The following is a 27779-nucleotide window of genomic DNA, read 5'->3' on the forward strand; positions in this document are numbered from 1 at the left end:
GAATTATAAAATGTCATTTGGTTTGATGACAAGGTGTTTTTGGTTTGTTTGCTTTTGGACACCAATCTAATTTTCCTCAGACCTGGTACTTGAGGTTTGATTTAATTAATGGGAATTTGAACTATTGATCTATTTAAATATCCCCAATAAATACATAAAGGAAACAACTATTTTCTTCTAAAAAATTCAATTCTATTTATTGAATGATTTTTAAACCAGGAACCAGATTATCCCCAAGGCCAAACAAAAGCCCTGAGACTCTCTGTCTCAACAGTAGGAAAGACCTCATTTCTTACTCCCATCTTCTGGTTCCTACTGACTGAAAGATCCTATTTCAGGTTCTGGGACATTCTGTGAAACAACCTGAGGGATTTAAGGCAAGTTAAGGGCAGTCCAGTATTTATAAACCAACTCATTTGTGGTTTGGGGATCTTAGAGCACCATTGTTAATACCTAGTTTTATAAGTCATTAGAGCCTCACAAATTCCAACCCTCTCCTTAATTCACTTTCTGTAACTTTCATCACATTTTCACTTGGGGACTAAGTGACTTAGGATATAGCTGTGTCATAACAGAATATCACTGGACTGAAACATGAAAGACCTGGATTTAGCTCCAGTTCTCTCACTTAAAAACTGCTTGTTCTTAAGTAGGTCCCTGAGCTGCTCTGAGACTCAATTTTATCACATAAAGCAAGAACACCACTACCGGGGCTTCCCTGGTGGCGCAGTGGTTGAGAGTCTGCCTGCCGATGCAGAGGACGCGGGTTCGTGCCCCGGTCTGGGAGGATCCCACATGCCGCGGAGCGGCTGGGCCCGTGGGCCATGGCCGCTGAGCCTGTGCGTCCGGAGCCTGTGCTCCGCAACGGGAGAGGCCACAGCAGGGAGAGGCCCGCGTACCGCAAAAAAAAAAAAAAAAAAAGGAACACCACTACCTACCTGATATGGTTACTGTGAGGGTTAACTGTGCAGAGTGTTCAAACTGAGGTGCTAAGCAAATACTAGATATTATTTGTCATTATACTATATTTCTTAAAATATTACTTTTTGCAAAGAAACATGAACCAGAACCAGTCCTTATGGAAGTGTTTCTTGAGTATCCAAATTAGCCAACCCTATGGATTTAACTAAGGCTGGTCTTTCAGCTAAGCACGTTCTGAGCCAGGTTCTCACTATATTTTAGAGGACATCACCAGGTAGAACTTAGAAAAAAACTGTGATAGAAGATAAAAACTAAAATTGATACACTATGAGGATATTTAATTATTTCTGAACCAAGATTCTCATGAATAACACTGGATAGGCCATTTTTAATAGTTTTGAGAACATTTCTGATTAGTCACAAAATTTACAATCATTTTAAAGCTTAATAGATTTATTGCTGTTTCTAAGCCCAAAGCATATCTTTTTATGCTACGACCCACAGATTCTGCTTCCAGAAATTCCTAAATTTTCTGTAAAAAGAGACTCTGAGATTTAGCATACTATCTCTATAGTCACTTTACCCAATGGAACCCTAAATCCACCACATCTATTAAACTACCATTGGTTTTCACATCCTCTTCATTCTATTTTGCCATTCAATCAAGTAAACTGAGAGTTAGGACTAACCTTGGAAATACTGCTTAACGGTATGATCAACTCTGTAATGTCACCATCATCTTTGCGATGACTCTGTGGCCTATTGAAATGCAAATACTTCAGGGAAGGTTAATACATTAAACTTTTATCAGCGTTCCTGTATGTCAGGAAAAATGGGGGTTTGGGGATTCGTTAAGCTTATATAATTAAAAAAAATAAGTTTTGATAAGAAAAAAGGAGTGAGCAGAAGGTGGCAGGGGGATTAAGGGGGAGGGGTGTGCACAGACACACATACACCCACAGAGCACATCACCCTTGCTCTGCAAACCCCGTAAGAAATGCTTTGTACTGCAAATGCCCACAGAACCAGCAGGAATCGAGGTTATCTTGCTAAGCACAGAAGGAAGATACCCAGCAGAAGAGTCCAGCTCCTGGTTCTTAACTAAAGTAAACGATAAATATTACAGTCACTTAAATTATCAAGATGTATTTAAATAATACCCCCAAATGGTCTGCAACATGCAAACTAAAAAATGTAGTAGACTCCAATCCTGATAAGATCAGTTAATTGCGAGTGCTTTGTTTCCACATACTTCTCTCTAACAAAACATGGCAAGTTTATGTCTCAGCAAAGAATGGCTTTAAGTGCCTTGGGGAAAAGCTCTAAAAAGCGAAACACATGTCTTTATACATTTACTGTATTATCGATATTTGTAATCTTATTCCTATTTTGAAAAATTAGTAATATCGGTGTTTCCCTTGGTTATAAAATAACGCTAGCCTGGTGATTTTTTTTTTAATTTGTTAAGTTGAAACAAATGCTTTTAAAGGGGCACTTGCAATAAGAGATAAATCAGATGTGGTAATGGCTTCTTTTGTAAAAGCCATGTGTAAACAGCACATAAAGATGACAGGTCAAGCAGCAGCAGCAGCCCATTCTTCAGCCGAAAAAGGAAACAAACGAAGAAAGGAGAACAAAAATTACCAAAAAGAAAAACATCCCCTGGCCCCTCCACCCCCAAAACCTTCATAAATAATAGTTTTGATACACTTTCGGTGGAAAACTCACGTCAACTGGCAGTTTAGAAAAGGACGTTAGAATCACAAATGCTCAAGATGGGGATAAACTAACAACAGAGTAACCACGTGGCTAGCAAAAGACGATTTTAAAATTCTATCTTTCCTCTCTAGTGTGTCATTCTTAATCATGCAATACATTTCTCTTCAGCCTAAATTTTCTCTCTTGGCTATATCTTCCCCTACATTTTTTTTTTTTTTTTTAATAAAGTTGCTATGCTACTGGTCCCTCCCTGGCTAGAAGTACATCCTTATAGTGCTCACTAGCTTCTCCACAAAACTTGAGTCATTTTCATTGTCCATTGCTATTCTCTGGCATATAAAAATTACATCTGGATAAAGGAGCTTACTTAGGAAGACACTGGCCTTTATTAAATTACGGTTGGTAAAATTGCCTATTGTACGAAAATCAAAATCATTCTATAATGCAGCCTTTTACAAATGCCAGCAAATGGAATTTGGCAATGACAATTATCCTTCAAACATAGTTTTCATCATTTCCTAAATAGTGCTGTTATTAGATTATCCCCAGAATAGGTGAATGTAAAAGCAAACAGCTGTAAAATCGGTGCCTGATGCAAAATTTTAACTATTAAATAATAGAAAATTTTGCCTTAACACTGCACTCACCAGCAAGGACTCCACAGATCAAATGAGTGTTCTCAAACCTGAACAGAGCTATAGAAATCAAAGTGATTGAGCATATATGAAAGGTTACACTAAACATGTCTGGGAGACCAGACGTGACCAGTCAAGTTTATTTCATTATACTAAGAAGGGTTGAGTTGAAGAGTTGAAGAGATGGAGATGGAAAGGAAGGGGCTATAACCAGCACAAAAACTCTGATCATTTAGTATGGAACACAATTTAATACACTTGGCAAGATTTCTCAGAAGTCCCAATTCCAAAAATGATTAAAGCCATAAGCACTTAAGGAAAATATTATATCCCAATTTGATATCTAGAAAATAGCACCTTGATTCCACAGAACTATATACAACAGAAAACGATGACTAGATATTAATTAGCTGTGTCTTCTCTTCCCCAAAAATCCTATAATAATGAAATGGTTTTTCCATGTTAACATTTTCAATAAATTCCTAAAAGGAATGTGGCTTTGGAGAAACACTACAAAATTTTGTATTACTCAGACATGGCAACAAGGTACATACTTTGTGCTAGTAAACAGACCACTTCAAAATGTGGAGTGTTGGTTTTAAGTAATCACCTGGATGATACAACAGAATCTAGAACTGTGAGAGTAAGATAAGAGATAAGGTTCACCAAGGTGAAGTAAGAGATTAAGCAGTGGACCTTCTGTTAATTCCACATTATAGGAGCAGCTCTCCTCATGCCCACACATCCACACCCACTCCATCCTCACTCTTCAATATGATCAGAGAGGCATTAATAACTACTAATTTGTAGAGTGCTTCCTTTTAAAACAAAACAAAACAAAAAAAGACAAATTCAGCATATTAAAAATGCTTCTAACAGATGTGACAATTACATGTGTTGTAGTGACTGGTTAAATGGGTTAGAAAAAAATTATTTTTAAAACTTCGTATAAATAAGTCAAATAGTTCCAAAGTTGGTTTAAAACATTAATATTCTCAGAAGTGAACATGTGAATAAGTTATCTCTGTTTTAGGACTGAGCATAAGACAATTACTGGGCCACACAAAAGAGTGAAAATATGGGAAAAACAAGAGAATTTTTCTAGAAAGACTGGCTGACAATATCTCTTGCTGATCTGCTGAAGCAGAGGTTCCTTCCCTCCCTTTTTTGGTAGTGGGTTTATCTACATGCAGCATTACTGACTCATTTCCTTAATGATTAGTAGCAACCAGAATCAGATTTGCAATAAGATTTATTCGTAATAATTTTACATATTAACAAAGCAAATAACATGAGAAAAATATCAAAGAAAGTGTTCCAAAAAGAGAAGTTCTTAGCAGATTTCTTTAGGCTTAAATATCTTGCTCAACTGCTAATGGATAAACAACTTATTCAACCGTGAATCATAGCTAAAGGATCCTAGACCAGGGGGAAAGGAACATAGATTTAGGAATGTGTTAGAAAGCACCTCCCAAAGCTAATTACAGACCAAGGAACCCTCCAGAACACAACCAGTCAACTAGGGAGCAAAGACACCTCTGAAAGCATAGAACTTTATTTTATTCTGACTTCTTGGTAAATACTGCCCAAATCAGCCCTGAAGTAGGGAACTCCTCTCAGAGAAATCTTTATTTTGAAAGAGGAACCCTTCTAAAATGTTTCCCTTAGATGCCCAACCTTAAATTTATACACTATGGTGTACCAAAAATTTAGAGTGAAAATCTTCTTTACCATGTTCATTAGATATCTCTAAAACCCGGCTGAAGAGAAGGTGAATTTGGGAATTGTTTCTTTATTCCTTAGGGGGAGATAGAGGCAGACCCTTAAAAACCAAAAAGAACAAAGGGGTTAGCTGGATTTGTCGCTGAACATGTTAAGAGCACAGTTAACACAGAACAATTTGGAAGCTGACAGAGGCAGGCATGTTGTGGTGGTAAAGATATTTTAGATTATTGTTCAGGTGTACCCTGGCTGCCAGATAAATAGGAATGAGTGCCTTGTCTTTTGTTTTCCATTTCTAATCATAAACAAGACCAAAAACACTTCAACACTGAATGAAGATGTTAAGATTTTGACTACAACTTTTCGAAACAGTACAAAGGCAGAAAATCTAACTGATCAGTTCTGTCTCTCTAGACCTATGTCGGGGGTCAGCAGCCTACAGCCAGCAGCCAAATCCAGCCCTTTCTTTGCTTCTGTACGGCTATGAGCTAAGAATGGTTTTACATTTTTAAATGGTTGGGAAAGAAATAGAAAAATATTTAGTGACACATACAAATTATATGAAACTCAGATTTCAGTGTCCACAAATAAAGTTTGACTGGAACATATTCATGTTTCTTTATTTATCGTCAATGCTGCTTTCACTCTACAATGGCAACGTGGAGTACTTTTGACAGAGACTATATGGACTGCAAAGCCTAAAATATTTATTATCTGGTCCTTTACAGAAAAAGTTTGTCAACCCCTGGTCTGACATACAAAACTCTTGATACCACAAGAGTTTGATACATTTGGTGTTTTTATATCATATAAAACAGAAGACAAATGTATCAAACTGCTCTCTGAAATGCATTTTAGATAAACGCAAAATGTCAAATAACAGGTTCTCTTCATGATATCACACTCCCAAGATGTATTTACACATATAAACAAGTACCCTGGTCTCGATAATACATTCTATAGTGAAAATAGTTGATTATTACTGTGGTAAATGGATAAGAGCTTTTAACTGAATCAAATTACGAGACATTTACAAGAGAGACTGACACCTATCATAGAAGTATACGTAGATTCTTTGAATAAACCAAGGACCATACTACAGGATTAATAGGAGAGACAGTGGCTTCCGGGCCATATATGGGTTTTTTGGGCTACCTGCACGTACTGATTGGGCACGGGGTGATTACTTTGGCACAAACTTGTGTCCTAATACAAGAGATTCTAAGTGAAAAGTTAGACTTTATCTGTTACCATGTTACTAATTATTTAATTCAATTTAACAAATATTAATTATTCATTATATATCTGAGATACAAAGGTGTCTCTGGCAAACATAGATAAAACAAGGCTTCACACCTCAGAATCTCACAGTTTTGAGGAGACAGGCAGAACTAAAAGACATGGATTAACATTTCAAATTTTTAGTATCACTTTTTCTAGTGGGGCTCTAAGTCAAAATCAGAATGTTAAACAGAAAGTAAGCTTCCATAACTGTATCATATCAAAGTGGTATAAATCAAATCATGTGAGGGCTATTATAGAGGATGTAAAGGTTAGCCAGGCTGTCAGAGAAGGCAAGCAAACTTAGAATGCAGGCTCTGGTGGTATGCTGCTTCAGGATATAATGGCAATACAATCTTGTCAGCAGATTCTGGGCTACAGGAAGTTTCCAAAGCTACAAAACTATCCCACCCCCTCCCCCCCAACTCCTTTATCTGAAAAACAAACAAAAAACCCCAAGTGCCTGTGTGATCTATGAAGAAGCTAGGATTTCCAGGAATTGCAAAATGTTCTTTTAGAGAGGGCAAGTCATTGGGAAGGGACATAAAACTGAATAAACCATAGGGAAGCAACCAATGGGCAACGGAGCCAGAAAGAAAAAGAGCTGATAAAACAAGAAAAGCTAGAAAAAGAAAGGAAGAAAGCAGACGGATAACATGCTAGGAGCAAGACTGGGACAGAACTGGATATCAGATGGTAAGTTACCTGAGGGCAAGAACTGTGACTAATTGCAACGTGAGAGTTACTTTTAACTATGGTGAAGACCTTATAATGTGGAGGATAGAAAATTCTTCAGAATGCCTCCATTTAGAACCAAGAAGTGAAAGCTACAGGGAAACAGACTTTGACTTAATACATGAATGATTAATATCTAAAAATTTGGGATGTCGAAAGACATAATGTGCTATATCTTGGGAGATGTTTAATCACAGGCTGGGAGACCACTTGGTCTCTGAATCTCTAAATGATACTGTACAGAAGAATCAAGCATTGGAGGGGAGAGGAGTTGGATTGGGGGCCTATCCAATCCTAAAATTCTGATAATGCTGCCTCTTTGAAACCCATCCCTGCGATACATTGATTGCCCTAGAGGGCAATGAATAAAGAATGGATAGAGTAACCATGTTTTTCCTTTAATTCTTATTCTCTGTGTTTTGTTGAGATAGGATTCTATACATGTGGAGACTCTTCTTTAAAGAGACAGAATTAAACTGCGTCCTTTATTGATTTGGGGGACCTGAAAAGAGAGTTGGGACTCTATGCCTTCCCACCTCCTTTAATCTTTAAGATTAGATTTATTCTGTTATTTACCCCAAACAGGATTTTGACTATGATAAAGGGGAGGGCTACCCTCTAGGATATCAATCACAAAAGATTAGAAAAGCATTCCTAACATAGATGTTTCCTCAACAATCTGTCATCTGTACATTTGGTTAGGCTATTATTAAAGTTATTTAGCTTTCAGCCTTTATTTCTGATCTGTGGGAGTAATAAACTACTCTACTTTCTCTTCTCTTTATTTTTCAAGTTCTAGTATGAAAGGAATTTCGTTTACAACATGAAATACTCCATGAATTTGTAATCGCTGATCACAGCTCCTCCTCTTCCTGTTCCAGCCTAACTTTATATGGCTTTCTTACTTTAACAACAACTTCTTAACCATTTCAGGTGTCCATTCCTAAGGTCCACACCAACATGTTTCTTTTTGCATCATGTTCTGATGCAGTAAAAAGGAGATCCAAGGGCATGAGGGATAACAGCAGCAGAAGTGAGCCAAGCTTACTGATACTATTCCCAACAGTGTAGAGGAGGCAGATGGAGTTATCCCACAGATAAGAATAAGGAGTTGTCTCCATTTCTACTACCAAAATTACAAGCAACAGGGCTCATTTGAGTGCAGTGAAAAAAAGCAAAACTTCTATGTATAATAGAAACAATATAATAGTCTTCCGCAATGTGATAGAGAATGCTGTAAAAAAGTTTGGGATTTTATAATTTCTATGAAGATGAACAGAAGAGAAGGAAACTTGGTAGAAAAGTTCTATATATCTTTACTATGCTCAATACTCTTGGCAAGAAAAAAGCAACATTGAGAAAGTGTCTCATATTATCTTTGAATTTTCTGTCTTCCTTTTGTAAATACATGATCACTAGGTAAAGCCTAAATATAAATTTTGATTGGTAATGCCTTCAAAAAATAACCAAACCTCTAATGTGTAGGATGTCTTATATGCTTTTCTATAGGAAATATTACAGTAGTGACTTTGGAATGTAGGAAGAAATGAATTGGCTTATATCCACAGAAATTTCAGAGTAAAACTTACAATAATATCTAATAGAAAGAAACGTACTAGGATCTAGGATGGCAACGAAATCTAGTCCACACATAATCACTAGTCTCATGTTAGTCAACAGAGTCAATATCTTCTCCCTTCAAAACTTTTACCAAAGATATAAACAAGTAGTAGAATTGACCCATGCAAACTGAATCTCCTTCATAATCCATGCATTAGCATAAGAATATGGCTAAAAGACAGGTCCAGAATATAGAGGCTGGATTTATCTTCAAGTATGGTCCACTCTAAAATACCATATGGGTAAGATGAATTGCTTAAGAGTACAAGGAATTTTTAACTTTAGTAGTTTTAAGTGTTTGGTCAAATATCAATACAGAGTAGATGGAAATCAACACAGCTATTTAATTGCTTACTTTTATTTTTAAAGATCCAGGAAGTTAATGTGTTTGTTTTTTTAATTTCCAGTCCCCAAAAGACCAAGAATTTAATGACAACCAGAGCTTCTGGTTACTGGAACATGTTACAGATTCATTCTCATGAGGTAGGTTTGTCTCTACGTTACTAGGTGGAAATCTGGGCACCAAGTAGTTAAGTGAACTTCTCAGAGTTACCCTAGAAATGACTAATAGCAAAACCAAGGCAAAACCCCCAGACTTTTTACTGGTCTGTATTGATACCTTTAGTCCAAATTGTTTTTCACTCATCAACCTGCTGTTAAGAAGCTGAACCAGGGTAAAACCAACACACAGTTATTTGGATCTGTCTCTGGTACCAAGAATGAAATGAGATGCGAGAGGGAAACCAAGACTATTTACAGCTTTATGTTATACATATTGGCAGCAGTGAAAAATATTTTTCCTCTGATAACTGTGATGGGCATGTCTTTTGAGCCTGCATTGGCCAGCTTATTAGTCCAATACGAAGTATCAGCCCTTCCCCTCTCAACCATTCTCACCCTATTAACAGAAGAAAGGGCCTCTCCTTTGACCATCAGTAAGGACCTCTGAGGGCTCCTGCTGCACTTCAGAAAACCGAAAAGTATTCTTGGCTTACAGTAGACTTTTAATGGACGTGAAATAACTCCAATACAAAGAGAAACAAAACTCAAGGGGACGTTTACAATAATAATTAATAAAATGCTATGTACATGGATGAAAACTGGAAATATAATCTGAAACAGTTATAAAAGTATCAACAAAATCCTAAGATTATTTCCTCTTTAGTTTCTTGAAAAAAATTCAGAAGAATCTAACCAATACCATAGTTCTGTTATTTCATAAGGAAAGCTCTCATATCTCTATTTCACAGATAAAGGGGAGTACTGAGGTTGATCACTTTCTGTGTTAAAGAATGGTTCTGCAGGGCTTCCCTGGTGGCGCAGTGGTTGGGAGCCCGCCTGCCGATGCAGGGGACGTGGGTTCAGTGCCCCGGTCCGGGAAGATCCCACATGCCGCGGAGCGGCTGGGCCCGTGGGCCATGGCTGCTGAGCCTGCGCGTCCGGAGCCTGTGCTCCGCGACGGGAGAGGCCACAACAGTGAGAGGCCTGCGTACCGCAAAAAACAAAACAAAAACAAACAAACAAAAAGAATGGTTCTGCAATATTTCAGGTTAATTTGAGGTCTCTTTTTTCTTATTATGAGTGAATCAATAAATATGCTTAATTACAAAATATTTCTTATAAACAGACATAGCCTGTGACATGAAAGATATACTCATACAAGATTTTAAATTTTAACCTGTTTCTCACTTCTTTCCCATCTTTTTGGATAGCCTATAATAACAGAGTAGCAGTTTTCAGGAAATACCAGAGAATTATTTCTACATGTCTCCAGAGAAGATAGAATAATAATAGTGGGTGTTGAAGGACAAAAGATTCTTGGCTTTAGGGTTCTCTTTTTTTGCTCTAAGACACCGTCATCTTAAAAACAAAAAGTCTTGTTTAGAAGTTACATCAGCTGGAAGTGTTGAGAAGTAAAGTGCAATAATCTCAATTTGATAACTCTATGAACTCAGCTTTCAAAACAAATATTTGAGACAACATTAACCAAATCATCCATATTGGTACATTCAAACGCCACAGAAAGCAAGCTACATGCAAGATTTCATTAATACTGAGGGGAAAAAAAAAAACAGGTTAGGTATCTGAGTTGTGTTGTGAAGAGAGAGCACACGCATATTTACTTCAGGTAAGCCTTAAAAATCAACATGCAAACAGAAGACACATACTTGTCACGACAGAACCTTAGCTCACAAGGCCATCAATGAAAAACAATTGATTTCAACACACATGTAAGAATAAACAAGTCCAAAGTCTATCAGAAAAACAAAATATATCGATATCTATTTTAAGCTTATCATAATGGCTAAATATTGCTTCTAGCAATATAATTACTTAACTCATAAAGAAGTAACACAGTATTTTAATTCAGAGAAGGGTATGTTTATGTACAGACCTTAAAGAAATTTGTTATTCCAGGACTTTTAAAGATGGGCAGAGTAGTCTGGAAAATTCAGCCCTGGCTGGAGGCTAAAGGGCACCAGCACCATTTTCCTTAAACCATCAACATTATACTTGTGAAAAATGCATTTAACCTTTGCAGATCTCTTCTATACACCAGGCAGGATAAAGTTGTTTGTCCCTGTACGTCTCAGAAATACACATAAGAAGGCCACAGAAGTCAAAAGCCCTTTTCCACAAAAGGCCTTTGTATATATTGGTTTGATATATCAAGAAAAGGAGTGGTTATAGATTCACAGATTAAAATGTATCATTTTAAGGCTTTTGAAAGGTTAGCAACTTGAACTTTTTTCTTAAACTACAGAGCCCATGCCCCACAAATAGCTATCGAAGATTAGGAAAACATTCCATCAAATGTTTCTACAGGATATCCTGCTTTCTGTGAAACACTGGAGAGGAGTACAAAGCAACAGTGAACAATAAGAACATGCTGGATAAAAGAGTTAAAGCTTTTGGGGAAAGTACCAACCTGCCATATGCTTAAATCAGATTTGCCTAAATTTGTTAAACTTTGGTGAGGAAAACTGGCTTGAGCAATGCATTGCTACTCCTTTGTACCCCATGATATATATTCTACAAAGAGTAACATTTTATTGACAGAAAAATGATCACAGGCTCTCCCCTAGGACAGTGAACTACCAAGATCAGAGGGCATCACACAGGAGATAACACAGTAGAAGCGAACAACAAAGTTCAATGGTTTTAGTCTTGACATTTCAGGTGAGCACCCTGTTTTCCGATCACAGAAAGACCAACCACCAGACAGCCAATGCAAGAACCACGAGAAAAGACATCACAAAAGGAATACGAGGAGATGAAAAAGTACTAGAGTAGAGGTGGCACTTTTTGAGAAACTTGTGATCCTCAGGGATTGGAATAGAAACCTTGGGAAGAATTTCTTCATTTTCTTGCTGGGGCAAGGCGCTTTCAGTAGATCTCTCTTGCCTCTTAATTTTCTCTTCATCCTGCACTAACAGAGCACGTTCCTGTGTCTGCTTTCACGGTAGAAGATCAAGAAAGACAGAGAAAGATGAACAAAATGACAGATGAAAAATGCTCAAAAATGATACTTGGGGATGTGCAAAGGATTTGGGAAGATCTTTTGGACACTGTATTTTACTTTACTTTGGCAATTATACTGGCAAAGTTTCTATAACACAGTAGGGTACTCAATAGGTAATTGAATGAATGAATGAAGAGTAGAAGTCCTCAAAGTTCAAGGAATCACTGGACTTCCTTAGTTATAGTATTTATTCCTCCTTTAAGGATATTCACACAAATTTTCGGTCATTTTTCATTGCTTTGGTGCTGCCAATTTTCCTTAGATCAATTGGGCAAAGCCAATAATGAAGCGTTCTTCTTGCCATCAGAAAAGTTACTTTTATTACAAATAGAATGGCAGAATATAAAATGTTATCCTCATATCTCTTCATATGGACTTAGAAAATTGCAAGAGTTCATTCAGTATGGCAATTAGCTTTTGCTCAAGGGAATAAAAATCCTAATCCTATACATTTCTAAGACTGCAAAAGAAAAACGAAAGTATAAAAGTTTATATGAGCCTCCAAGGTCTATCAGAAAAAAAAACCCAAAAACCATAAACCAAACTCCCACAAATCTCAACAATTACAAACTCCCTCCCCCCTTCAGAATCATGATTTAAAATAATAATAACGACCATCATGAAGGTTTATACAACACATTAAGCAAATGGTTTTGATACTTTTAAGGAAAATTATTTTTTTCCAATTGTCCAATTGAGAAATTTTTCTCCCCTGGCAATTTCTGTACTCTGCCATCCAGTCAAGACAGATGTTTTCTATGAAAGGAAAAACTTGGCTCTAAGTTCTCTTAGTTGAGCCAGCCTTCTCTGATCTGTTTGGAAGTTCAACACTGGTTCTTTGCACACCCCTAAGTGATACGTATCAGGGAGAAAGTAGCTGGGGGACTGGTCAGCAAAAAAAGGAAAAAAGGAAAAGAAAGGATGCAAAATTATAATGATTTTTAAAAGAAAATAAGGGGGAGAAGAAAGACAACATAAAAAGAATAGGGTACAATTAAATTCGTTTTTCTCTCCGAATACATATTTATATCTTCATGCAGCTTTTCAACCAGCCATGCGCCGAAATAAGCAAATTGAAAGCTGCAAAATGCAGCAGCGAAAATGTTATGTGTTAGGTCAAAAGGCGGTGAGTGTGAATTTACCAGTATAGCCAAAAGAAAAAAAAAATCACTGAGCAGCTGCTGTTCAGTTCTGGGGGAATTATCTGCTTCGTGCCATGACAAGAGCAAATTCTGATTGAGAAGCACAAGTCATAACAGCAGCATTACCTCTGGCCCACCAACCTTTCTTTCCGAGGGAAGGACAGAGGTTTTCTTCACCTGGTCATACACAAATTATATAAAATTCAGTTGCCTTGCAATGTAACAACAATGCTGTCAAAGGTGGAAGAGGTATCCCCAGAGAACAAAAATATTGTCCTAATTATTAAAGAAAAAGTAAGATATGCCAGGAAGTAGAATTATCCTATATAAAAGGTTATCACAATATAGTTCTTACTTATTGCATTATTCATTTAGAGGGGTAGTATCATAACCCTAGAGCTAAAGTACTCCCTATTGATCTAATTTAATTTATAAAAGTCATTTCTTTAAAGTCCACAGAATGAAACAGCCATTCCCAAAACTAGCCCTAAGATCGTTTCTGAAGGGTTTCTATTAAGACACAAAATATTTTCTGGAAATGGAGACTGGTTCAAATTTACCAAACCTCATCCAAGAGGGTACTAAGTTACTTCTCCAAAGTAGCTGAGTATCTTTTATTACTTGCACAGAATCAAAAAGAAAACTTCTAGAAAATATGCAGTTATGGTTTGTAGATAGGGTTAGCCAGGCGTGGCAGCAACGAGTGCTTTATCAGGGAGCCATAGACTTATAGAAAGCAGTCACTGACTCAGTTCAGGGTATATGCTCCAGATTTGGGATACAGAACTAATGTCCACTTAGACCAGAGAGTGGAGGCTGAGAGGACAGTGAATAAGAACAACTGCATCCTATCAACCCTGGTAACTCTCTCTCCCTGCCCATCATTCAGGAATTCTCCAGCCTTCTTGGTGAAGCTGGTTCAACTCTATTTGGAGAACTGTTAGCCAATTTTAATCACATTTTGAAAAATATAAAATGTATCCTTTGTGAACCAACTTTTATTATCTTCTCCAGTTCCAGAAACTAACAGTAAGTTGGATAGTTTACCATGAACTCTGAATATAAAAACAAATTTTAAAAAAATTATTAAGGCATCACTTTACCTTTCTTAACTAGAATTGCTATTGTTTTGGGAGGAAACAAGCATATAATTTTAAAATCATTACACTCCCTCACTGAGTCACTGTGACTAGTTATATACATACTTAACCTGTATAGGGTAAAGGTTAAGTAAAGAATTTTTGAATATGTGCTCAAGGTAACTTTTAAGATATTCTCATTACACAGATTCAGGTGTAGGATCTCTAAAATGGGTAATGACAACAATTATAGAAAAAGAACAGCCTCTAAAAGGTATCTCTTCCTCTAATTGTGACTATCTTATAAAACAGCGTATTAAAAGCTTGATGTTACTCATAAAGATAAAATAAATCATCAATAGTTCTCCTAAGACTGAAATACAATCATTAATACTTGGTATTCTGCATTCTCTGGCTGAGGTCTCCTTGGTTTATTATATAATTGTGGTCAACCATTCCAGACATTTCTAAGTTGTGCAAACGTTCAAAGTTTTTTAAAAATGCCTATCCCTTTCCAAATTTTGACCTTACTAAACTTAGTAAACTCTCTGGTCCCTGAAGTCACAGTTTGAACATAAAGTTCCACTGGCTTATGGTCAATTTGTAAACATACACTAGGCAGAAGCATGCAGCTGCAGAGACAGTTCTCAGGGCCCAGTCATCGACTGGTAGCTCCAAATGGCCCCCATAATTGGACTGAGTAGTCTACATGACTTAAAACAAGTGTTTGATGATGAATGCTTTAAAGCTGGAATGAATTGGTAAGACACCAAAGCTAAATTTCAGCTCTAAACTTTCAGATACAGATTATCAATATACAAAAGCATTTATCTCACTCATTCTCACAACTGGTCACATGGACAAAGTACTCACTCCTTCTCCTGTAGGGATTTGCCCATTGATGTTAAGTGTCCGAAAGGGAGAGTGAGTGGATAAGCGTTTATCCCATTCACTAGGCTGTGGTTCTGGTACAGATTCCATGAAGTTCTTTTTCAGCTCACTGATGCTGGCATGATGTTTTTTGATCTCTTCTTGACTTTTGTCTAAATCCTATAGTTGAAAGGACAAGATGCAAAACAATAAATATTCAGGGAAAAAAACACCACCAAGGGGAGCCCATCATAGACTATGGGCACTGGTAGAAAATACACCACATCCAGGATAGATGTTGTTAATCCATAAATTACATTCAAATTGTAAATATACAATATGGTATATTTGCTTTTTTTTTTTTAACACAGTGCTTTTCTTGGAAGCAGTGAAGCATCGTAACCCTATAGCTCTTAGCAGTTATATAACCCATAAAGAGCTCACTCCTTCATTTTACAACTCTTCTTCCCATTATGACACAGCACTAGATCTCCAACTCCTCATCCCAAGCAGGTAATCCCACAACTCAATTAGCCTCAGCTTGATAGGAACTGATTTAGGCTCAGCTCAGGCAGGATGGAGATAGCAATAGAGAAGGAGAAACTGTTAAACGAAGGACATGGTGAAAGATTCAACTCCCATCATGGGTTGCCTTGCCTTGGTGAGTTGCAACTGTACAGTATCCCTCTATTTCTACCTGGAGATAGTTTTGCTTTCTTACCACTAGGTGACTGTTGCTGGGTTTTGGTAAACAGGAATAGCCCTTTCTCGATACAAAAATTTATTACTGAAATTCCTGGCTCAAGCCTCCAGAGCAAGTGGTTACTATCTCTGAATAATTACTCAGGGGCATATAATATAACGGATTTTTTTTCTTTGTCAATACTATCCACACACACTAAAAGCCTTATGTTTTGCAGCTCTGACAGCTTCACTTCATCCCTCAGTACCATTCAAACTAGGGACCATCTTCCAGTAACCATCAATGGATGGGGAGTGATTTAATAAGAACTTGTCAAATACCTTATACGTCTCCCTGACAACTTAAAATAACTAAACCGTTCCAGCAGATGTGACTACTGGACAACTAGGGGGAAACTCTCACAGGCGATATTCCAGGGAGAAATGATCAAAACTAGGCTAATAAAGCTATAAATAATATGAGAAATAACATTCAAGTTTATGTAACAGGAGGCATAAACCAACTTTCAAGAGACTTGGCCAGAAATAATCTGGGAAATACAACGTGAAGACAAAAACTCAAATGTTCTTGGTCCAACATATTTCTTCAAAAAAACCCTCAAAAGATCTATGCTTGAAATCAAAACATGTGGGAGCCTGTCACTTGATGACTGCTAAAAATTCTGTGTTTATTATATATCAAGGCAGCTCTGTATCCAAGAAAAGCATAATACTAAATATATCTCCTAATATGCTGTGTGAATTTGGGGATTAGACTTTTTTTTTTGGCTCCGTGGGAAACAGCCTCATTTGGCGTTGAGGGTTGGGGGGAGGAATTCATTTAAATAAAAAATTGTTTTAAAAGTTTTTCCTGGGGCAATATAGGCTGCAATTAAGTAAATTTTTTTCAAAAGCAATGTTAAAGAGAAAACAGTAGAGGAAAAAGAATCAGTGAGGCATATGACACAATTTTGATTCTGGAGATATTCATTCAGAAAATTCATTTAATAGTCTATTCGTTTTATTTTTGCAAGACTGAATGATGTTTCTGTGCTTTTAGATCAGTCAAAGAGAAAACTAACCCAAAAAGGGCAATCCTGCAGCTCCCCCATAAGAGTACCTCTTGCCTGCTGGGATGGAATGTGAGTATAGCTCAAGAACATGGGCTTCACCATGGGGAAACAACAGTTTGCACTTTTGTTCTAGCTGAAAGCAAGAAAAGCATGTTTACTAGCTAAAGAAAAGCAGGAACAAGGTCAGTCAAAGACTCAGTAGTAGGCTGAACAACTGAGACCCATCAGGCATGGAAGGCTCTGTGACCTAGCTCCTGACAAAATCAAATCTGCTTGGGCCAAGAACTAAACGTATTTGGGAGGGTTAAAGGTGAGAATGGAGCAAAAAAAAAAAAAAAAAAAATGATTGGGCTTCCCCGGTGGCGCAGTGGTTGGGAGTCCGCCTGCCGATGCAGGGGACACGGGTTCGTGCCCCAGTCCGGGAAGATCCCACATGCCGCGGAGCGGCTGGTCTCGTGAGCCGTGGCCGCTGAGCCTGCGCGTCCGGAGCCTGTGCTCCGCAACGGGAGAGGCCACAACAGTGAGAGGCCCGCGTACCACAAAAAAAAAAGAAAAAAAAAATGGTCAAGAGAGGCTATGATAAAACCATAACTCTCTGGGTTATTAACCTCTTACTATAAAAGAGTGGTGATTTGTTACTTGTCCTGCCTAGCTTTTGATTGGCTTGGAACCTGAGAAAATAAATGTTCCAATAAAATCAGCAGCTTCTGAGGGAGGTTTCTCCATCCTTCTTAGCTGGCTCTGTTGGAAACCTGTGGGGGCACAGAGTTAAATTAAGATCTCAAAGGGACCTGCTCCAAATAGAATTTGTCACAGAAACTTGCAACAGGTTCTCACTGGGAGATGGAGGAGGAAACAGTAGATCTAAAAATGAACTCGACCTTATTTGTGCCAGAACAAAGCATTAGTGGGGGTGGGGTAGGAGTAGGGGGAGGAGGGAATGCTTAAAAAAAAATCTGCTAGAGTGACAGATAACTTGAGAGAACTTCCCTAAGCGGGGGAAAAAAACTTTTACAATACTAGAGAATGATGGTTAGCCAAACTACTTGGGCTGTTTTCAGATTAGACACTTTCTGATGCCTATCATCCTATAATTTTAGCAGCAATCAAACCAAACATTTAATTAAGTAGAAAATATTCTCAAAAGATAGTTAGTAGTTTTAATTTTCAAACACACACTTATTTAGAAATCCCCTCTCATGGCTGTCAATGAAATACTGGGAAAAACGTATCACACACAAGGACTTTGTGAGTCTCAGAAGCCATAACACACCTCATTGAACAAAGGACAAATATATGATTGGTACTGCAGGTTCCAGTTAAGAGGCAGAATTACAGATGGACAAGTCAAGAAATAGGCATGTTTGGAATTGGGAGATGTTACATTGCTGAGTATAAGGAGATCAACTGATATCTGTTATTCTCCCTAATCTCAGAAGCGGAACCATTCAGGTCTAGTTTCAGCTATGCACTAAAGCAGAGAGATCTAGTTACCAAGTTTGAAATATCCTAGGGTCCAGCCTAAGAAAACTTCATGTTACATGAGGTAGAGGTAAACATATATAAAACACTTGGTATTGTGCCTACCACACAGTACATGGTTAATGAAAACTGGCCATAATTTTTATTTTTATCGAAGTATCTTATACTAGCAGGCGCTTAAAATATATGTATTGACAAAGAATAGATGACGTTAAGTAATTACTGGATGCTATTAGAGTTCTATCTAAAAAAGTTGCTTCAAACATCCACTTCAATAATATTTACCATTACATATGTTCATCTTTCAGGTCTCAGCTTAAGTGTTACCTCTTCATAGACAACTTCCCTGTCCATCTTATTTAGAGCAGGTCCTTTTTATTAGCACAGCATACTATTTCCCCTTCATAGCTTTTATAATAACTTGTAATCATTTTATCAGTATTTGTTTACTTATTTATTGTTTCTCTCTTCCATTTGTCCCTACATTGGATGCTTCCTGAAGGCAAGAATGATTTATCATCTTCCTATATAGTTACATTTCCTTTATACTTGAGTTAAATCTCTGATGTCAGAATTTATACCCATTTCTTTTGGTTCTGTCTTGAGTGGAGTTGTAAGATAATTAGATCATTAGCTTCCAGGTAAGAGTTTCTGAAGTGTAAACATGGCCTGTTTCTGTATAGAATAACTCCAATTTCCTTAATTTTTCCTCATAGAGTTCCTCTAATCTTCTAGTTAGTTTTTTCCTTATCCCGTGTGGAGCCTGACACTAGATAAAGTATACTAATATAGGCTTGGTGAAAATCTGACCGATATTAAATACAATGGGAAAATGACCTTACAATTCCTACAGCACATAGTATGTTGCTATTTCCGAATGGGAAAAAAAAAAGTGTAGTTTAATAGAGTTAGATGGACCCTAACACAAATCCTAGCTTTACTGATTTACCAGCTCTATAACCACAAGGAAATTACTTAATTTCTCTTAGCCTCAATTTTCTCTTTAAAATAAAAATCCCATACCCACAGGCTTGTTTCATAATTAAACTATCTAATATCATACTATCTACTCATTAAATGCTAGCCTCCCTTCTTTCCTTCCTGTATCTTACTTTTTTTTCCCCCTGATTATTCTTCTGTCATTTTTTTGGTATCCTCAAAAAGTTAAGTCCATTTTGAATTGTGATCATTTCTCCTATTTTTCCACATTCTCCTGATTCAGAAGATGAAAAAATTGTATAAATTTGATGCTTGAAACATACAGGAGTTTATACTCTTGGGCAATTCAAGGAACTTTTAAACAGTGATGTAGTTCTTTCTAAAAGTGGGTAAAACAATGGAACCATGGGATGCTGAGGTAGTCCCAATCATATATTTTTTAGATAAGTATGAGAGATGGAAACTAAAGAGTCAGAAGTAGAGATGGTTGCATATCTTCATGTTTACCAACATGCAAAAGCATTTTAAACCTAAAATTCTCTCATGCAATGGCATGCAAAACCAAACGCAGCATAGAAAGAAGAAAGGGAATCAGCAAAGAATGCAGAAGGTTACAGGCAACCAACTGAAATAAGCTTCAAGTTCATACAAACCTCCAACATTAAATTGCTATGTCTGATATAAATGTTTTCACCATCTAGTCTCTCTCTCTTTTTCTGTGAAAATGAAAGAGGGAAAAACAGAAAAGCATAAAAAATTAAAATGTTGTTCTTGCGCGAAAAAACTGCAAATTGGCAAACCAAAAAAATATTAAAAATTAAATGTCCATAGCGCAGCATATGCCAACATGAAATGGTCACAGAACCACAAGGACACACAGAGGACACGATTACCACTAGAAAATGGATGACATTGTTCATGAATGATGGAAGAATGCGACGATGTTATTTAAATAGACAGTGCTCCTGGCTTCATTGGCTTCTTACATAACAAGCTGCTTTACGTTCCTCTGTGAGCTGTCTGAGGGTTACCTTAAAATGCATGACTTTAAGAAGCCTTGACTCTCCGTGTTCCATGGAGTAGGGAAATGCTTTAAGACATTATTTAGCATTTTGGACATTATTTCAAACTTAGTAATACTGCAGGTACGTACGGCTCTAATATCTTCCTTAAGAAAGATCTAAGGGCATTTTATACATGGTCAATCAATATTCTATTCAGTAAGAATTGATTCATCCTACTCTATGGTTGGGAAGAATGAGACACAGAACAGCCAAACCGATAATTATTAGCAATACTGGGAGTTGCTGCTATGATGGTTTCCATAATAAATATGCATAAAATACTGTCAACGATTCCAAGCATATGGTACCACTGTGAAATATTTCTTATAAAGTTTAAATATAAAGGATAGATTTGGCCTTCACTAATTATTTCATTCTGTTTAAAAATATATTTTCCTACTGGAAAGTTTATTTTAATGAAATTTTTCAATATATAGTATAGGATTATAATTTCTTTGGTATACATATGTATGTATATGCATATATATACATAACATGTGTATATGTATACCTGCTATTAGAAAGTAATTTCGGATTAAGAGAAATCAATGAAAAGAATGGATCACTGTCTTTTTAATGCACTTTGAAAGTCAGCATGGGTGATGGTAAAGTGATTTTGTGAAAGTGAAAAATGGCTAACCTTCCTCATTCTTATCAGATCTTCATTTTTTTCTGCAAGCTTCTGTTTTGCCATTATTAAAAAAAGAAAGAAAAATGATAAAATATTGGCTCATTGAAGTTTTTTTGAACCTTCAACTTATAATTTTTTTTTAAGGAGCAGGGAGTGGGAGGGAAGAAAAAAATGGGGAGGGAGGGAAAAGGAATAAGTGGCCTATTGGCACAAACCTGTATTTGGTCACCATTTGAGGTGGGTACTGTGACCTCGATGTGGGTTTTTTCCACCTACATTTAAGAAATAAAGTGGTAAAAACATTTCAGGTTAGTAGGTTTCTATGAATAGCGCCATTTCCAAATCAGCTGCATCTTTAGGCTGCTTGTGAAATAAGCTGATACGTAATCATCATGATGCAGTCTTACGGGGGTATTACAGGCAAGGACACTGCTCTCAAGAACAATCTGTTAGTTCACCATCACATTCTCAAAGCTGAAGAGGTAATATGGACAACCAAAGGATCAAAAAAGAAAATTAAGGTAATTATTCTATTCATGAAGAGAACATATTTATACTTATTGATTAAAAAGTACTTATTAAAAATAATAATTTAGACTTTAAAAAGTCTTTTGTTTTGCTTTTTAAAAATGATGTAGAAGTATCTTAAATAACATAAAAACAAATTTACAAATGAAGATACCAATGTATGACATACATGACAGAAACAAAAAGAACATCTTTACAGTTTAGAGCACACATAAAATAAACCACATATGACACCAAGCAGGTAAATACAAAAAATTTTGTTAGTTGATCAATATATTTAAGGAGGCAAGTTTAACCCTTGAGTTTATTAGACAACAACACATCAAAATAAACTCAATCCAAATTGTTACTGATGCATGCAATTACTTCCAAGGCTGATTTATAAATAAGCACACACAGGGCTCAGCTGCAACATTCAACACACTGTAATCTCCTCTCCAGGGAGTTGGAGCCCATGTGTTCGGTGGATGGAAAAGATTCATCCTTAAGAACAGGAAGAGAATAACTAAGGCCTCCTGCCTGGCTTTGAAATACCTTTAGCAGCAGTCATTTTATATACCCAAAATGGAGTAAGCATAAATTTAAAAACCAAGAGTGATCAATGCCTAAAGCACTGGATATATCAAAATGAGAAAAATGTTTTTATTAAGCGTCAAATCAATCACCCTGTATCATTACGTTCTTTACAGAACCTCATTAATCTGTGGTTTTGATGTACTCTTTCTTTCTTTTTTTCTTTTTCTGGCCGCTGTGCAGCTTGCGGGATCCTAGGTCCCCAACCAGGGATCAAACCTGGGCCCTCAGCAGTGAAAGCACATAGTCATAACCACTGGACCTCCAGGGAATTCCCTTGACACATTCTTTTTAATCACACTTGGGAGCATTACCTCAGAATATAATGTCATTGTGCTGTTTTCTCTAGGACTGAATGTAAAGAACATAAGATGATACCAACCTTTGTGACACTGTCAAATCATAAGCACATCTGGCTACAGTCCTTTTAACTACTGGGGTAATTAAGAATTTGGGTTATTTCTACTCTGAATTTCAGTAGAAATAACTGGGATTATTCTGGGATTATTGCTATGTTGCCATTAACAAGTTATTTCACCTGAGTTTTAAGTCTTTTATTGATAAAATGGAGATAATATCTTCATAGAGTTGTGAATGCTTAGCAAATGGAAGTTTTCAATTATTTTGTAAAGCTTAAATTACTTGTTTCAATGAATGATGACTTCTTGCTTTGCGTCCTTAGCAATCCAACAGCAAGAAATTGAGAGCCTCTACTTCAATCTAAGAATGGAGACCAAGTAGCAACAGTAGTTCTATTTATGCTCCTACAGAGAATATCAATGGAGATAAAGATGTACATGAGGAAAGGTACTATCTCCACACCTGCAAAGTAGGTCTTGTCAAATGACTCAAGATGCCAAAAAGCTATCTCTATCGGGCACCAACTTAGTGTTAGGCAATGAGATTTCCACAATTACAAGGCTACTTTATTACTACTGCTGCTTTATATAGTAAATACAGCTTCAGGCAAATTCCATAATTATTTTCTAACTGCTACAAATAAAATCAACTCAGAGTCACCCTTAACTCCGTCACTACTATTACAGTAACAGAAGGTTATCAGAGGTGGCTTTCAGTCTGATCTCAATACAAGTATCTCAAAATTTATTTATATAGAATTAACTGGCAAGAAGACCCCCAACTGGCACTTAAATGGTGAGCATATAACAGGAAGTGATCTCTCCACTCTGCTGAGGTCCCAAGAGCAAAGGGAACCTATTCTTGAAGATATTATGTCTGTCAGACAGGCAAAAGAACAAATAAGTTAGCAGAAAGCCAGAAGAATCTTAGCCACCAAAAAGATTCCCTTGCCAATTCCAGTAATCTAACACTTTTCAGTTAGTATCACAAATGGAAGGACAGTCAAAAGTGCCAGGTGAGCTACCCTAACATTAAAAACTGAAGTAGTCTAACATTAAAAAGGCATTGTTGATACTGAACCTGGTGGTCAATGTCATGCACATTTGGCTAGATACAAAAATGCAAACACCTACCATTCACTCTGGATTCAAGTTGGTCTGAAAGGACCATAAAAACTATATGTCATATTGAATAGTTTTGTTTTTTTTTTAATACAGTCAAAACAGAGCCAGATTGGCCACTGCTCTATAGGTAAACTAGATATTGAACTGGCTCCAAAAGGACAGGATTAATCCATCTGCCAAGGGGAGAGCACTTCCCAAGGTCTTATATGGTTTTAAATTCCTTAACAGACATATAAAAATGTAATTTTTCTTATAAAGACTGCTTCTATTAATTCCTGTTGTCAACAGTGAGACTCGTATTTACTTCAGTAAATCTGAACTGACAGCTCAACTCCATCACTGTTTAAATGTATTTAAAAAAGCTTATCAACATATAAAAGATCAGTCCAGATACTGTTACTCCTGGGATATCTACTAATTAAATTGGTGATGTTTCAACAAAGTTCCGTGACTGTGGGTACAATCAACTCAGAACTGTAAACAACCCAGTAGCATAACCTCCCCTACATAATGGATCTTCCCCTTTGTGTAAAGTTTCTTAAGATTTGAACAACCATATAGATGTGCTTTATATAATATCTGGATATTCTTTGGGTATGTTACACATATATCCATTTTAGGAAATCAAATTATATTTTACTCATACTAGCAGAGCTTACTCTTAAAAAGGAATGTGGAAATTCCTTCTGGATGAGTAAAAATTATTTTTAAAAACAGATGATCACAGTTCTGGTGTGTTTTACAGACTCATTTTTTAAGATTTAAGTTGGGTAAAGCTGTGGGTCACCAGAAAACTGGGATAGCTTACAACTACTTCATGACATAATTCTATGAAAATATTTTACAGGTTAATGGGAGATATCTTCTTTCCGAAAGAGTAAGGAAGAAATAACTTTGTTAGGATCCGACAAAAAACAGTGCTTTGAGAATCTTCCTGGTCAAGGAGTCAACACCTCTGAACCAAAAAGTGAATTAGCTAGACATCTGGGCTTATGACATACCTTCCACACTTCTGTGAGCTCTGGCTCAGGTTGCTCAGGTGGGACTTCTTCCTTTTTCACTTCAACCTGCACTGTTTCCTTCGGTGTTTTAGAAACCACTGCTTTTTTAACAGGTGCACCTGGGACGCTGCCTTCTGCGGCCTGACTCTGAGCAATGGCCGGTGCAGAGGTGGGCCGAGGACTTCGGTCTGCTGAATCAACGGCTGCTGCTACGTGAAAAAGGCACAAGTGAAGGATAAGTGAAGGCAAGAGTCACTGTACTACTTCACAGCCACCAGGTGAAATAACTGTGACTCCAGGACACATACGAGTGGTACAGTGTCCAGTGGGCTACCATACAGAAGGTAAAAAATAAATTATTAGTGCTCTGGCAGGTAACTGATGGCAATAATGGCAATAAGAAAGCTAAAATTACCCTAACAGAAAAGCTAAAATGTCCTGACGATAATGTTCCATAAAGGGTGGGACAGGAGGCGGGAGGGGGGTGGACGTGGACACAGAAATATATGAAAAAAAAAATGGAAAACTCATTTTATTAAAAAGTTGGCAAGATTGTTTAACCTTGTAATCTATTAGTTTCAAGAACCTGCAAGGTAGTCTATGAAGGAAAAAATGGGTTAATTAAGTCTGATTTCTTCTATGAAGGCCTTTTGAAATAAAGATCCATTTATTTATAGGTGGTTTCAGGAACCTAAAAATATATTCTAGGAAAAAGGATTAAGTCTGATTTCTTCTGCTAAGCCTCCTCAGAATGATTACAAAATAGCTTGATAAAGGAATCTTCTTATAAGACATGTACATATTTTGATGCTTCTTTAAGCTTAAGGGCAAATCTTTGAATCAGACACTTTCCTTTTTAATTGTTTGATTAAAAAATAAAATTCAATCCATTCAGCCATTCTATGTCCTTTGGTTGGGGCATTTAATCCATTTGCAGAACACTCTCTGACATAAATTGCAACAAGATCTTTTTTGATCCACCTCCTAATGAAAATAAAAACAAAAATAAACAAATGGGACGTAATGAAACTTAAAAGCTTTTGCACAGCAAAGGAAACTATAAACAAAATGAAAAGACAACCCACAGAATGCGAGAAAATATTTGCAAACAAAGTGACTGACGAGGGATTAATTTCTAAAATATATAAAAGTTCATGCAGCTCAATATCAAAAAAACCCCAAACAACCCGGGCTTCCCTGGTGGCGCAGCGGTTGAGAGTCCGCCTTCCGATGCAGGGGACGCGGGTTCATGCCCCGGTCCGGGAAGATCCCACATGCCGCGGAGCGGCTGGGCCCGTGAGCCATGGCCGCTGAGCCCGCGCGTCTGGAGCCTGTGCTCCGCAACGGGAGAGGCCACAACAGTGAGAGGCCCGTGTACCGCAAAAAAAAAAAACAACACTACAAACAATAAATGTTGGAAAGGGTGTAGAGAAAAGGGAACCCTCCTACACTGTTGGTGGCAATGTAAATTGGTACAGCCACTAACATACAGAACAGTATGGAGGTTCCTTAAAAAACTAAAAATAGAGCTACCATATGATCCAACAATCCCACTCCTGGGCATATATCTGGAGAAAACCATAATTTGAAAAGACACATGCACCCCAATGTTCACTGCAGCACTATTTACAATAGCCAGGACATGGAGGCAACCTAAGTGTCCATTGACGGATGAACAGATAAAGAAGATGTGGTACATATATACAGTGGAATATTACTCGGCCATAAAAAAGAACAAAATAATGCCATTTGCAGCAACATCAATGGACCTAGTGATTGTTGTACTGAGTGAAGTCAAACAGAGAAAGACAAATATCATAGGATATAACTTATATGTGGAATCTAAAAAAATGGTACAAATGAACTTATTTACAAAACAGAAATCGAGTCACAAATGTAGAAAACAAATTTATGGTTACCAAGGAGGAAAGGGACGGGGAGGGATAAATTGGGAGATTAGGATTGGCATATACACACTACTACATATAAAACAGATAACTAATAAGAACCTACTGGATAGCACAGGGAACTTTACTCAATACTCTATAATGACCTATATGGGAAAAGAATCTAAAAAAGAGTGGATATATGATTATGTATAATTGATTCACTTTGCTACACAGCAGAAACTAACACAACATTGTAATCAACTATACTCCAAAAATATTAATTAAAAAAATGAAATAAAATTCAAAACCTTTGGCCTTTAGTCCTTAAAAAAACTAAAACAACCCTTTGAGTTCTACCCTATCCTCTTCCAGAGTCTTATCAATTTGCATTATTGTTCCTATTCTCTAATATATTTAGGGCAGCAGTTCTAAACCAGGGGTGATTTTGACACCGCAGAGAACATCTGGCAATCTCTGGAGACATTTTTGGTTGTCACAACTGAGGAGTGAAGTAGGAGGGGGTACTGGCTCTAGTGTGTACAGGACAAGGTTGCTAGGTTAAGAAACCCTGATTTAGGGCAAAGACTGTATATAGACTATACAGACTGTTTTAGAGGGAATATACAATATAAGCTTATGACAAAAGCTTTATCTTTTCACAGAGTTAAGAGTTGTTTTGGTTTGGATTACTGGGCATCTAAGTTTCAGATCACTCACTTAAAAACAATCACTCATACCCTTTTTATGATTTTTATCTTCATTCTTTCAGGAACTAAAAGAAAACATCCACATACTTCGTAGTAAGACCTCACTTACCTGGCAAAGTCTAGGTATGTAGTGTGTTTCCACATGATTTAATATTTCTGATAACAGATCATTATCCTTCATGTGCTGAGACTTTTAAATTTTAATTATCTTACATGGAAATCTTTATGATTTTTATTACACACTTTCCTGCCTTTTTTTTTTTGCGTTATGTGGGCCTCTCACTGTCGTGGCCTCTCTCGTTGCGGAGCACAGGCTCCGGACATGCTGGCTCAGCGGCCATGGCTTATGGGCCCAGCCGCTCCGCAGCATGCGGGATCTTCCCGGACCAGGGCACGAACCCGTGTCCCCTGCATCGGCAGGTGGACTCTCAACCACTGCGCCACCAGGGAAGCCCTGCCTTTTTTTTTTTTAACATCTTT

General features: G+C 37.1%; 1 protein-coding gene across 17 annotated transcripts in view; it reads right to left on the reverse strand.

Moving 5' to 3' along the window:
- EPB41 (erythrocyte membrane protein band 4.1) overlaps positions 1–27779 on the reverse strand; it is a 206215-nt gene that overhangs the window by 36131 nt on the left and 142305 nt on the right. For 5 of the 17 annotated variants that reach the window (XM_027109405.1, XM_027109402.1, XM_027109396.1 and 2 more), the window contains 4 exons: positions 24704–24912; positions 21333–21389; positions 20076–20138; positions 15251–15427 (listed from right to left, as the gene is read on the reverse strand). In XM_027109405.1, coding sequence (XP_026965206.1) covers positions 15251–15427; positions 20076–20138; positions 21333–21389; positions 24704–24912 — 506 coding nt within the window. Of the gene's footprint in view, positions 1–11977; positions 12086–13424; positions 13476–15250; positions 15428–20075; positions 20139–21332; positions 21390–24703; positions 24913–27779 lie in introns of all 17 variants that reach the window. The other 12 variants (XM_027109409.1, XM_027109410.1, XM_027109401.1 and 9 more) reach the window with 7 other exon arrangements.

This window comes from Aethalodelphis obliquidens, unplaced genomic scaffold, assembly GCF_003676395.1.
Source record: "Aethalodelphis obliquidens isolate GAN/ISIS:26980383/991018 unplaced genomic scaffold, ASM367639v1 scaffold9, whole genome shotgun sequence".
NCBI lineage: Eukaryota > Metazoa > Chordata > Mammalia > Artiodactyla > Delphinidae > Aethalodelphis > Aethalodelphis obliquidens.